Source organism: Octodon degus, unplaced genomic scaffold (genome assembly GCF_000260255.1).
Source record: "Octodon degus isolate 3935 unplaced genomic scaffold, OctDeg1.0 scaffold00012, whole genome shotgun sequence".
NCBI classification, from domain to species: Eukaryota; Metazoa; Chordata; class Mammalia; order Rodentia; family Octodontidae; genus Octodon; species Octodon degus.
In genome coordinates, this window is record NW_004524588.1 from 21,190,061 (window position 1) to 21,204,637 (window position 14,577).

Below are 14,577 nucleotides of genomic sequence, written 5' to 3' on the forward strand. Positions count from 1 at the left end.
TTTTGCTTTTTGTTTTTGGTCATTTAGAGACAGGGTCTTGAGAAGTAGCACAGGCTGGTATCCAATTTACCAACAATCCTCCTGCCTCAGCATCCCAAGTGCAGGAATTACAAGTGTGTGCCACACATCTGACTCTGCTCTAGCTTTGAAGCCCATAGCTTTACTGAAAGTTCCTTTCTGGCCAAACTCAACATTTTACATCATTCTTCTGGGCTCATTGCTGTTAATACTCAACTCATATGAATCTGGCTAAAAGCCCTGAAAACATTGACATCAGACTGTCTTGAAATTTCTGCAAGATTAGTCTACCACCTTAATCTCAGGCTCAGGCACAGTCCCTGACACAAGTAAAATGCAGATAAATTTTGCAAGGCCAAGGCATAACACACACCATCTGGAATCCAGAGGCCAATGCAGTACTTTCCAGCAAAAAGCTCTTCATCTTGGTCTTTACTGGCATCATTTCTGTCAGCATTCTGTTCTTTCTGAGCTGTGACCAGAATTTCCCATCAAGTATAGACTGAAGTGTTCCGGCTCTGCTTTTTCAGCTGGTATCTCCAAACCTTTCCAAACTCTTCCCATAAGCGAGCTCCAAAGGCTTCTGAACCCATGGTCAGTTACAGTCACAGCCATAGCAAATAACTCCATTTCTCTAGTACCAAATTCTTCATTTGTTACTGAAACAAAATACTCAACACCCAAAGTTAAAGGAGGAAAGGTTTATTTGGCTTATAGTTGACAGAGGTTCCAGTCCACATCAGCGAGCTCCAAGGTAGGGTGGTCCACGGCAAAGAACAATTCTCAGCAGCCAGAAGTAGTACAATCAACAGGGGAAAACCCAGCCTCTTCTGTCAATCCAATAATCAGGGGACTAATCATCCACCTTTAATTCTAGCATTAACCATGAGTCAATTACACTATACGACTCAGCCATCTCTGACTGCTTGAGGCTTTGTGGAGACACTTAGACACAAACCATAACAGGACTTTTTCTGCAGTTATGTATTTGGTTACTTGACAGTTATCCACGTTTCTTTCTTTCTCATAATGTATATATGTTAAGTTGGACCCACTGCATCCTCTAAAGGGAGACGGTAAACTTTTATTTAAAAAATCATTGTATCATAGATCTTTAACCATTTATGTATGATATGTTTTAATCCAACAGAACTACTCTGAACAATACTAAGGGCCACTTGTCCAGTGGAAGTCCTCTGAATTGGGTTCTTTTGCTATAGTTATCGTGCAAGTGGATGGCTGATTGATTACCTTGCTTACTTTTAGCCATGAAAAGCAGTTCCAGGCTCATTTTTTATCTTCCTTCCCCAATTTTAGTCTCTTTTCTGGAAGAAGTTGTGGTTTCTTTTAGTGCCAAAGGGTATTTAGAATCTTATGTCAAAATGTATCTTTGTCCTACTACTATTTTCTTAGTGAAGTTTTCGGATTTATGAAACTTTACATATATGATGGTAGCAACTCCCCCAACCCACGTATATCACCCTGATAATTATAACACTCAATTCCACACAGTGTTATTTTATTTCTGGATTTTCTGTTGTTAATTTAACTACTCTTAGACTAGTACCACAGTAGTTTTTAGGTATGTTACTATACAGTGTATATGTTACTATAAGCACAACTTTAAATTTTAAATGGCTGGTAAAGCAAACTGTATTTTTTTAAGCTGACTTTTAAATTACTGGCTCATAATTTAATTGCAGTGTAGTTCCAAGAATATGATCTATATGCTACTGATGGTGTGTGACGTCTTTGTAACTTCACACGCAGTCAACCCTAGTGTTTCGAACTAGACACAGGCCAGGTCAACCTATGTCTCACATTTAACATAGAGCCATTTCTTTATCTCTTCTATTCTGAACACACTTAGTTTTTGATACCCTCAGGAGCTAATCTGAATGGCCCTCAAACCGAGTAGGCTCTAGTACTGCCCTCATTACAGTGTGTGGTTTTTATCTTCTGATCTATGAAGATTCTTTTAAAATTTATGATCCCAGTTATGTCAACCGTATTTTAGAATTTTGTCTAGAAGAACAAAGTACCAAATTACAATGCACTGCTCAATCTTGTTCTCTTATTGATCATTTATATAGCAAAATAAATGAATCATATTTACTGACTAGAATAATTAAAGCTTTCGTAATTACAGCTTACAGTTTAGCATTTTATAGAGTGGACAGGGAAAAGAGATAACAATTTTTGAAACTTTTTTTTCCCTGGTGGTACCAGTGATTGAACTCAAGACCATGCACTTGCCAGGCAAGCACTTTTTCCACTGAGCTACCTTCCCAGTCCCCAGAGCTAAGATTTGATAAGCACCAACAACAACCTTGCTTAACACTATCTGTCCCCAACATAGATGAACTGGCAGATACACCATAATACAAAAAGCATTGCCTGCGAAGTCAACAAAACGAGGTTAGCTTTGTGCATATCAGTTCAATAATTCATTTAATTCCCACCCAGGAATTGAATCCAGAGAGCACTATATTATATCCCAGCCCTTTTCAATGTTTTGAGACGGGCTTGATAACACTGCTCAGGCTGGCCCTGAATTGTGATCCTTCTGTCTCAGCCTCCTTAGTAGCCAGGTTACAGGCATACAACCCCGGAATGTGTCTAATCCTTAATTTACTAACATCTCCTTTCCGGAATCACTGTGGAGCCTGAGTATTCTCTTCAGACGTGGGGCGCCCCATAAATGCTAGTCTCCTCCTTTTATGGGTTCTTTCTAAACCAACACACTACTACTACGTCACTCCCACTCCTCATCTGTCTGCTCTCCCCACTTACCCTTCCTCCCACTTTACCATGCCACTCAATGTTTTGGTATTCCTGTGATTTGCAAAGATATGCAATTTTACCTTTCCTATAAAATCTAAGTAGAAAAACATAGACACTAGAGACGGGGTTTCTTTTTTCTCTTTTGGGAAGTATGCTCCTGGCATTACAAGCGAATACTCAAGAAACACAGATAATTTTATATACTGTGGCATGTGAAGTAAACAATAAATTGGGAGATTAATCTCAGATTCATCAAGTAGCAAACAGCTACCAGAAAAAGTTTTCTAGGCCAAGTAACTGTTCTAAAAGCTAGAACATAGCCCTATATTAAGTTCAGTGATGGAATTATAAACATGATTAAAAAACACATTCTAGAGCTGTTAAATGTTTCATCTATTAACAAACATCAGAAAAAGCTTTGGAGCTTCCACAGTAGGCTTGCAATATAACATTTAGTGAGCTATTTATGTATAAAGTTAACATATACCTGGTAAAAACATACTTAGACAATAAAATTGCCTGAAAACAGATAAACATTCTTTGTGTCTGCCCAGTTGCCCACAATTACACAGCATATGCAGCAGGGATTAATGACAGTCACTATTACTGATGGCAAACTGAATTAGTTGGTAAGGTCTTTATTGGGGGAAGGGATGCCTGGAGCATCAGACCAGTGCCTCACACATGCTAGGCAAACTGCCACATCACTCATAATCCCCACCCTACTCCTGGTAGATCTTAAAAACCTAAGATGACTACTCAAAACCATGGAACTGAAGGAAAAAATAGAGTATCAATAAGGCGAACAGCAGAAGAAAATTAAAACCACAGAACTGAACACTCAAGTCCAAAACATGCAGCAAAAGGTCTGGTGACTACCTGTAGCACTTTGGGTTGTATTTACCTAAACACTGTTACCTAGAGATACAAGCAGTGCTACAAGAGTTTCATATAAAGAGCTCCTTTAAGAGACCAATTCAAGCAACACTGTTTAACTACTGAAGCTGGGATTCCTTCTTCTCCAGAAGCACCCAGTTCTTCACCTCTGAGTATCTTAAGCTTTTCAACAAAGCACAGAGCAGTGCACCCACATGGGGTGCAGCAGAGACCTCACAAGCAGGCAAGAAACAAAACAGGCTTTGTTTCCAAGGGAAAGGGGGCAGGGCAGTTAGAAAAGAATAGAATTACCAACTCTCCCCCCTCTGCAATCAACTATTTAAACACCAGTGTTTCCAGTTTTATACAATTTTTGAAAGGTTAAGAGGGGTAAAAAAAAAAAAAAAGTACAAAAATGCCAGAATTTTAAAAATTATGTCATTTAAAAATTCAGTCTGTATAGACTATGAAATAGTAACTGTTTCAAGTCTTTCTGAAGAAATCAGGCCTGACAGCTTTATGGTAGCAGACCATCCACTCAGCAATCGCTACTAAAGAAAACTGCTTTCCCAAAGAGAAAAGGAAGTCATCTCCATTTTCTACACTGAAGTCCCATTCTAAATCTCCCAATTTTCAGACTTCAGATAATTGATTTACCTAATTTGTTAGCAAAAAATTTTGGACTATTACAAAGTATTACAGATTTGTTAGGTTTAAAGTTTTGGAACAGATTCTAGTAGCTTATTAAGTACTAACTTAAAATTAGAAAATTTTAACTACAAAGACTTTGTAACAACTCTCTCAAAACACTTTGTTTCACATCTTCTTTATTAGTGTGTACTGGCTGTACAGATGAACAGATTTCATTTTGGCACATTCCTATATACACATAATGTATATTTTTCATTTTTTTCCTTTTCCCTTCCCTCCAGTGTCACTGCGGGGGTGTGTCAGTGTATGGCACTTCTTTATTTTATCTAATACTAGCCTAACAATCACTACTTTTCTAGAAGTACAAACTAATAGACAAGCTCGCTGGTCTTAAAACAGTACACATGCACACACGTGTGCACACATCACTTATCACACCAGCAAGAGCAGCGATGGAGAACCTTCAGAGCTTTCAATGATACAGCCAGCTGTTGGCATATGTGCCAGAAGCTCACCACCGACCTGGAGAACTGCTATCCGCAAAAGTTTGCAATCACTTGGCATAATGTCTACATATCTAGCACTTTATAATACACTTTTCACTTCTCAGTGAAGTTACCACTTGATTTGCTATAAAAATTGGTCTCACAAAAGCAGTGAGAGCCTCAACCTAATGACTGAAGGCATCTTTCTTGTCATTACGTCCACGTTTCCCAATACAATTTTACTACGCTATGAACTCCGCATGCGTCAAACCTGCAGTGATCTGCCTGCTTCAGCTCCCACGTGCTGGGATTGTAGATTAGTGCCACCATACCTGGCCGAACTCTTAAAAATTGCAGAATATGTCAGTTTTGCAGAAATCATATTAGTCTATTCATCAATTTAGGGACATATGGATGATTTTTACTCTTGGCTAGTATAAATAATAATGTTGTGAATATTCATGTTCAGGTTTCTGTGTGGACATGTTTTTCATGCTGCATATACCTAGGACTGGAACTGCCCGTCGTACCTGAGTGTTGTTAACTCTCAAACTATCAAACTGTTCTCCAAATTGGTCGTGTCATTTCTTAATCCCATCAGCAATATATAAAAGGATTACAATTTCTCCACATTCTGGTCAACAATGGTTGTATCTTTTTTTCCCATCCTAATACTGTGAGTAAAGTTGATGTTTCATCGTGGTTTCCAACTGCATTTCCCTAATGACCAATATCTGGCAACAATCCATTCACCAGGCCAAGTAATGTCTCCTCAAACTTTGCACCTTTTTCCCTCTCTCAAGACCCCAACACTGGGTTAAAGTATATACAGCTTCCGCTCAGAAATGCTGATAAATACCAATAGTAAGACCAATTCAATTTCTTCTTCCTTGACCCTCCCATCAAAAGGTAGTTATAAAAATTCATTACAGTGGTATTTTTTTCAAACAGTACAATGGGGGCTGGAGCTTTAAAAAGCTTCCAACAGAACACTTACTCCTTATCACCCCTTAGGCAGGTGGGGGATGGCTGAACAAGCTGAGACAGAGGAGAAAGCCTTCTCACAGCTTTCAGCCCAAGCACATTGCTCTCCCCTATGAAAACAAGGCTTATAGTCAGGTTTGGAATGTTAAGTTGCTTTAGAGAGAAGCCACATTTTAAAATACACCAGCCACTATGAATTCATTTAGATTACAGGCTAAGTAGAGCCATTAATTAGTTTTATTTCTTATTTCACATATTACTAAAAACACTTTCACTGGAAGAATTTATCATTTAAAATCCCTTTCAACACTCCTCCTTCAAAAAAAGCATTTTTTGGCCACCTGAGAAACCTATTTCCTCTCATCACACCTTGTTTCTTACCCTGCACTACAAAGAACACATACGATGATAATTTATTCACCTCATCAGTGGGTGTGTGCCTCTTCCATATTGCTCACACTGTCCAGTATGTCTCTGGCATTTGATTATTTAGTGAATAAATTCTGAAGCAATTCCTACCCCATGTTAGTATGCTGCTATTAGAAACAGGAAAATCTAAACTGAAGCAAGCTCAGAATGAGCTCCGAAAGGACCTCGGCAACCAACACAGCAGGAAAAAAAAACGAACCATCTTTTGTATCATTTTACTTTAACAAATCTGAAATAAAGAAATAAAATAAATTTAATTTAATTTAAAAAAACCAAACAAAACAAATCTGACTTTTCCCTTAGGAATTCTTATTTTCTTTTATCTGAATCTCTATACAAACAGTACAAGCAAAAAATGACTACTTTCCTCCAGCATATTTTGTAAGATTCTTGTAATTAAAATAAACATAACTTAAAATTGTCTTTTACAAAGGGTGCTGGATGGAGTGACCCATGCCTGTAATTCCAGCATTCTGGAGGTTGAGGCAGGAGGATTACTGTGAATTCAAGGCCAGCCACAGTTATAGGTTAAGACTCACTCTTTCTTTCTTTCTTTTCCTTATCAATACTGAGTTTATTTCACATGTATATTTGTCTCCCTACCATCTCCATGTCTGACCACCACCACTACTACTATGTCTTATCATAACATTCCATACATACTTAAAACCAAGTAAAGGACACCCTGTTTCTAAAAGATCAAATAGGGGCCCGGGGAGATAGCTCAGTAGAATAAACACTTGCCTGGCAAACGCAGGGTCCTGAGTTCAATCCCTGGTACCACAAAATAAATACATAAATAAATAACCAAATAAAACAATAAAGACTAAGGGGTTCTGGGGAGATAGCTCAGAAGGGGTCCTGAGTTTGATCTCTAGTACCACAAAACTAAGGGCTATGCGTGTGTGTGTGCATATGTACTTGATGTTATGGGCTTCAATAACACAAACAGGGTATTAATTTAAATTATCAGTGACCATGGTAGCATTAAACATTTAAATTTTAAAACTGCTACATAGTTATATAACAAAGATAAGACCATTTTTCAACATATTATCAACTGAATTACTGAACTTCCTTCCAGTAGCAACTATGTATTAATTGGCCTTCACTAATACACAATATACCCACCTGCCCTTGTGAAACACTAGAAAAACTGTTCACATTAGTTCATAACCAAGTTGAACTAAGTTGGCACACCTGCAATCCCAGTATCTCACGGGGTTGGGGTAGGAGGATCACAAATTTAAACATAACTACACAACTCCACAACCCGGTCTCAAAAAATAAAAAGAGAAAAGGGTGGGATGCTGGAGATTTAGCTTAGTGCAAAGGCCTTAGAGTACTGACAACAAAACAAAATACCCACAGTGAGCAACAACAATAAAAAAATCTAAATTAAGCTCATGTATTGACTTAATTTGACATTCACTCAAAAATCACATAACAAAATACACAAAATACGTATGTAAGCAATATTTCTGAAGTTAAACTGTATTGACCGATATAATCCAGCAAAATAGTCCAATATAGTCCAGCTACAATATTTGAATGGCAATGGAATACTCATCTCTGACAAAACTAAACAAAAAAGGGTGATATAAATGAAAGACCATTTTGTAGTGAAAAAAAATTTTATATGTATATATTATATAACTGTATATACAAAATACGAAAGATATACAACTATTTTCTCTTAGTTCAATGAATAGATTTGTACTAATGGTGTTTAGACTTCATGTCTGCATCTTGTACTATGAATTACTATGAAAACAATATGCAATGTATTAATTATTATAACTGTCCTACTAACCTGTTTTGAAACTATCTCAGTGCTATTTCTCAATAAAATTTAAAAAAAACTAATGAGGGTAACTCAGCAATAATCTTTAACAGTATTATTTTAAATAAGGCTTTATTTAGCACACAATTTCCTTACATCAGATTCTTCCATCATGGCAAATTCTGGAGAGTTCTAAATTTTAAAAATGAAAGCACACCAAAAAGGTCCATCTATCTCAAAGGCAGTAAAGCTGAAGCTGCTGATGATTGCACAGTGTATGGACAGAACTTGACTGCGGGATCCAGGTGCCATCCCCGTTTGTGTGCCTGGCCACAGTCATCATGTGACAGGGCTTATCTTTAGAGTGAAAGAGAGATTGCCTCCTCTTTAAAAGTCATTCCCAACTGTGACCACAAGACTAAAGCTAAACTTAAATGGTACAAAAAACAGCTTAATAGTTAACTCTGAAACCTCAATGTAATTAAGGCTATTGAGAAATAATCTTAAGCAAGAATTCAAAGCCGTTACTGAATATATAATACAGTGTACTGTGTTCAGGTACAAACTTCAGGTACAAACTTAAAATTTTCTTAAAACTACCTAGTCTAATGTAGTCATAATTACACTAATCATATTAAGAAAAATCTTCTTCCCAAATGAGGTGGTTGCTTTGTGTTTACAGGACAGCCTGGGTCTCCCATTTCCTAACTGAGTATGAAATTCTTTTTTCTGAACCATAATTTAGTTTCATTCAATACAATACGTTATGAAACTATCACATGGAACACGGAATACTAGCCTTTACTATAGACTTGAAAACTGGTCTTTGGGGAAACACAGAAAACGTGCATCAGGGGAATGCTGTTAGCTCCTAGCTTTCTCACGTGTAAACCCCACGGACATTATGCTCCGAGGGTACTAGTAAAGTAAAAGGTGTCCAGAAGGCCGAGTGAAGTGCTAGAAGAACAGAACGCTCACACTAACACAGGAAAAACTGTGTTTTAGGAAATGGTAATTACAAGAGAATACCGAGCAGATTACAGTGCCTGCAAGAAGGCACAGGGGCTAAGGGTGCACCCGGGCCTGCCTGCCATGCTGGCCCTGCCCCGGGGCACGCAGAGACTTGACGCACTTGAAATCCCAGCTCTCAGGAGGCTGTAAACAGGAGCACTACCAGTCTGATCTAGTAGTGAGACCTTGAACACTTTGTAGACCCTTCCCTAAAATGGGGTTGGGGAGGGACTGAAAGGATGAGTGCTGTACTTTGTGAAGGAATGTAAACTTCTGAGCAGCAGAGGGACACAAACTTTCCACTCATCAGAACTTTTTTCTTTTGTCTTTTTGAGACAGGGTTTCACTAAGCAGTTCAGGTTGGCCTCAAACTCCCAGTGATCCTCCTGTGTCAGCCTCACAAATGCTGGGATTACAGGCATACATCACCATACCCAGCTGAACTTTCTTGTAGAGCAGATGGCCACTGTAATGAAGGAAGCTAATTAAGAGAAAAGTCAGAGTGTAAGGCAGACTCCTAAATATGGGACAGCAATGAGGAATGAAAATCTGTTCCAATCAGATCTTATAATTCTCTATTGTAATCAGAAACTCGTTATCATTGGGTAATTTCCTCTAGAAGAGTCACAATACAGGATACAGGAGTATTAAGGCTTTCTCCCTCTTGTGTACTAGGCATGTTTTTAAAAGATGCAATCTTCTAAATTCTAGGCCTCAAAGAAATCCTGAGGTAAACTATATAACCTTGAATAGGTTGTTTCTCCAGATCTCAGAGGAACTCAAGTTTAGCGGAATATGCCTCACCTCTCCCGCATTGTTGTTTTTGAATGTAGTGATGGTCAGAGAATCCTAATCCTGGCTCTATGGCACTTATGAGCCAGGAGTTCAGTGAGTGTCCTGCAATACCCAGAATGCTAGCATCCCTTTGAATGAGAAACATAAGATTATATGAATCATAAATTTCCTTTCAAGCCAACTATTATGGGCTTAAAAAAAAAAAATCAGTCTTTTTAGTTAGTTAACAGTCCTTTTTACCTAAAACACAATGAAACATCTCTCTATTCTCAGTAGTTAACATAGATCACAACCAAATATTGACAGACTGGGAGAAAAACTTTTTTTAAGTAGAAGTTAAAAGCAGGGCCCTCATGCCAGTTAGGCAAGCACTCTACCACTGAGCTGTATCTACAAACCCTCTTCACATTCTGAGACAAGGTTTCTCAAAATCGCCTGAGCGGGCTTGGAAGTTGTGCTTGCTCTGTCTTGGGTTCCCAAGTACAGTAGCTAGGCTCATATGGGCGTGCCACGGCGTCCAGCAGCAGGAAGACTCTGTTATATGAAAACAGACCAGCAAAAGATACCAATTTTAATGCAGAGATACCAAGAGATTTGCATGTGGATTAAATTCAAATAACTAGATTTTCCCTAGCCAAGTCACCACTTAGGAAGCAACAGAGTTAGGTCCTAAAGTAACAGCTTTAATACTTAAATATTTAACTAGTCATTAGGTGTATTTTCCTTTCTTTTTTGGTACTGGTGATTGAATCCAGGGCCTCAAGCTTGCCAGGCAGGAGAACTCTATAACTGAGCTATGTCCTTAACCCTCATAAGGTACATTTTCATCAAAAGAAAAAAATGTAACAGCTATCAGAAATACTAGGTCTTTCAAAAGGTAAAAATTAATGAATGTCTTAAAAGTTAAACTGTTTAATAGGTATTAATATCTGATTTTTAATTGCCTTTGACATTTCCATACACAAGAATTAAAGGATATTCTTTCTTTAGCATACCAATATTGTCCATTACATCTTTTAAAACTCACAGGTATAATCCCCATCTACCCCAAATCTCTGTTTTCTTTACATAAAAACTTAAGCTGGCTTCAAATGCCAGGTGATCATCCTAGCTCTTCTTAGTGTTAGATTACAGAGGTGTGCCACCACACTCACCTCAGAGTTTAATTTTGAGGAAGAATTATAATTTCTCTTCGTTTTCATTAGAGCTTTCATTACAGTATAATTAAAGGTTTCATATAGAAAACAAGAACTTTATAATGTAAAATTAATATTTAAACTTGAGACTCTGGTACAAAATCTCCAAGAACAAAAATAAGTCTCTTTTAAATGTTCATATACAATAATCAAAAGATCCACATAACACTCAAGGAAACATACAATTGAATAAACAGTCTTAATATGATACCTTAAAAAAAATATAAAATGTTTTTAAAAAGCTCAACAACAAAAAATAAATAAGATTTTTTTAAAAAGCTCAACAAGTGCATTTACACTGCCATTTAATACCAGTCTTTATAAATTACAAATAAATTCTCCAAAACAATACATTGTTTTTAAATGCTAAAGACCAAGAAAACTGGATAAAAAAAGAACCCGCAACATATTAGTATTTAATTTCTTAATATTCCATAGATAATTTATTAACTGTGTGAGAAATATGAAAGGACTGGTACATTATTTTGATACCTAAAGAACCTGATAAAAACGCAAACATAAAAGGAGTCAGAGCTTGAAGGATACAGAAAAATTAACAGTTCTATGGAGATGTATACCTTCCATTCTAAGAGGCCAAAAGATACATGCTGACTTAGTAAAGAACTGTCAATACTTTAGTACAAAGCAAACACAAATCTATGAAAACAATAATCTTCATCCTTTATTTGTGTTTGCATGGCTCACAGGGTCAGAAATAGGGGAAAGTTTGTATTTCCTAGGCAGAGATAAATATAATTCACTATATAGAACTTCATATTTCAAGGAAAACTTCAAATCCAGCAGCTAACAGCTTGTCTCTATTTGCTGTCACTTTAGATCAGAGAAACCCACACATTTTTCTCTCCCCTTCCCTTCAGTTACACTTGAGCTCCCTGACTGAAAAGGTCTGGAACAGATTAAAAGTCGGGCCACAAATAAAAAGCTTTGGCGTGTTGTCAGGCTGGTCTGGAATACACATCCACAATGGGCCCAAAAAGGGAAACTACACGCAGTAAGAGAATTCCATGAACCTTTTCTTGGTATATTTTAACTGTATGCTTTGTGTGTACGTATGTGCTGGAGCTAGAGGAAGTGGGGGGGGGGGGCGCTTTATAGCTCACAACGAAAGACCAAGCTATGAGTATAAGCAACAGACCTATGTAAGATTACAGCTATGCTTTCTAACTCACTGTTTTAACTGAAGATATTTTCTAAAAAGCTTTGCTTTCATTCTTGATCCGTGTAGTTAATAGTTAATAACTGCCCTTCATAATCTTATGTGTATGGGTGGGTATCTTTAAAATTCCCAAAATGTGGATATGTAAACTTTATTTCATTAAATATAACTTAAGGAAACAGGAGTATTATCATTCTAGTCCACATAAATGGCAACATTTATTATACTTTCTAGTACTTTGTCTCTCATTTCAACCACAAAGGCTTATTCGATATTAAACAGAATCTAAAGTTGCAAATTATTAACATGACACATTACTTTTTTAACACCCAAACAAGTCTTGAAGCTCCAAAGGCTGGCAATTAAGCCAAACCGGGTATCTGTCAAAATGATGATCTCTGCCCTGACCCCACCTTTGACTTTATTTTGAACAATAGAAGGTTCAACAAGTTCATAAAAATGACCAGTCAGGAATTTTGAGGTAAATTTTAATACTGTTCAGGGTTCTTCTGTGTGTTTTGTTTTTTAAGGTATGCATAAGATAAGACACAGGAGAAAGCTGTTCATAGCATTCCTGACAGGGAAGTTCTTTTATCCAACTAGCTATGGACAGTTTTCTTTTTCTTTCCTCCCACGGCTGTGCTTCCATGGCACACAAAGAGTTAACTCCTTTCCCTAAGGGCCCCACAGTTGTTGTTAGGTCAGCCCCTGTGAAGCTTCAAAGGCTCCGCATCCCCTCAGTCTGACCCACTCAGTGATCTGCACATTGTTTCATTTAGTTGCATCTAGTCCAAGACTAGAGAGCTTCAAAACCACAATTATCTGCTTCTTTTTAAATTCATTTTTCCATGTCTTTGGAAAAATATCTCAGAAACTCGACTAAAGAAACTGAAATAGAAAAAAAAAAAAAAAAAAAAAGGATAGAAAAGCACTGAAATAACATACATGCTTATAAAAATGTACATATTTTGGAAAGGAGAGTTCTGTGCAAATGGTGATTTAGTTATGAAATTTAGAGGGGACTATGGCTTACTTTTTGTTTCCTAAATAAAAAGTAAAGGCAAAAGCCCTTACTTTATTTGTTTGTTTGCAGTACCAGGGATCAAACTCAGGACCTTGTGCTTGCCAGACAGGTGCTTATGCCATTGAGCTGTATCCCTGGCCCCAATGGCCCTTACTCTTAAAAAAAAAAAAAAAACCAACAGAGGAAAGGGAAAATGCTTTTGCTAGGCCGTTCCCAGGATGACCCCTCCCCCATTTAGGATAGGACATGCCAACTCCCAAGCACTCAGTGGTGCTCATAGTTCTCAGAAATTAAGTGCAAATAGATACCAGGTCACTGACAAAAGCTAATGTTCCTTTCATAGTTCATATGCTATGTGACAGCCTAATTATTATTAAGCTAAAAAGATCATTTTCAGCAAGGTTGCTGTGCTTCCCAAAACGTGAAAGGGACAGTGAATCTGGTTAGTCTACTACTATGACACCCCCCATCCCCCTGCGTGCGCACAGGCTAAAGAGCTGATTTAAACCTAAAGTTTCCAAGTTTAACGTGAAAAGATAAAAAACAGTACTGGGAAACACTGGACAGGCAGTTATATTTTAGTACTATGAGTTGATACAATTTTATTTAAATGTTACTCTCAAACACAAAAAACAGTACTTAAAAATGTCAATAAAGGTTTTGAGATGAACCTTTACCAAAACGAGGGTCAAGCCTTGGGTCTAGCCAAGAAGTGGTCTTGTTCTTATGGTTTATATAGTAAATTTCTCCATCCTGAGTCATGGCTTGTTCCCATCCATCAGGAAGAGGACCTACAAAAACAGAAAAAAAATCATGTTGGTTTTGATTTGGTTTACCTAAAAAACAGTAAGAGGGGGTACTAATTTCAAAAGAAAATACATCTTGACACAAAACAATTTATTAATAAACAGATTTAAGTCTGTGTTCAAAGAGGGTAAATTCATATACCTGACTCTTCTCCCCTAAAAAGACACCACCAAATAATAAAAATAAGCATACCTAAAGATGCAAATGGCAGGGAAAAGTCATATTTAAAAAAACCCAAAACTTTTGCAAGTAATAACTCAAATAATTACTGTAGTTAATGTAAGACAAGGAAGTACTGCTGCTCAGGGACTTACCCCAATCCACTTTTGTGACCATACCTCACGGGGGGCTTCAAGGTTCTTTAGAAAGAAATGTGACCAAGTGTTTCAGAACAACCAAAGTATCATCAATATTTTAATGTGATTGGATTACACTTACACACACACAACTATAATACAGAAAATGACAGTTTAAAAACAAGCTTATTGGGTTGGCAAGACAGCTCAACAGGGCTGGGGATATAGAGCTCAGTGGCATAAGCACCTACCTGGCAAGTA

The 14,577-nt window shown here is 37.4% G+C and overlaps 1 protein-coding gene across 2 annotated transcripts in view; it reads right to left on the reverse strand.

Annotated features, from left to right (window-relative positions):
• Window positions 1–14,577, reverse strand: part of Yap1 (Yes associated protein 1) — a 112,438-nt gene that overhangs the window by 30,693 nt on the left and 67,168 nt on the right. For both annotated transcript variants that reach the window (XM_023709509.1, XM_004626153.2), the window contains exon 3: window positions 13,891–14,004. In XM_023709509.1, the coding sequence (XP_023565277.1) occupies window positions 13,891–14,004 (114 nt within the window). The remainder of the gene's footprint in view (window positions 1–13,890; window positions 14,005–14,577) is intronic.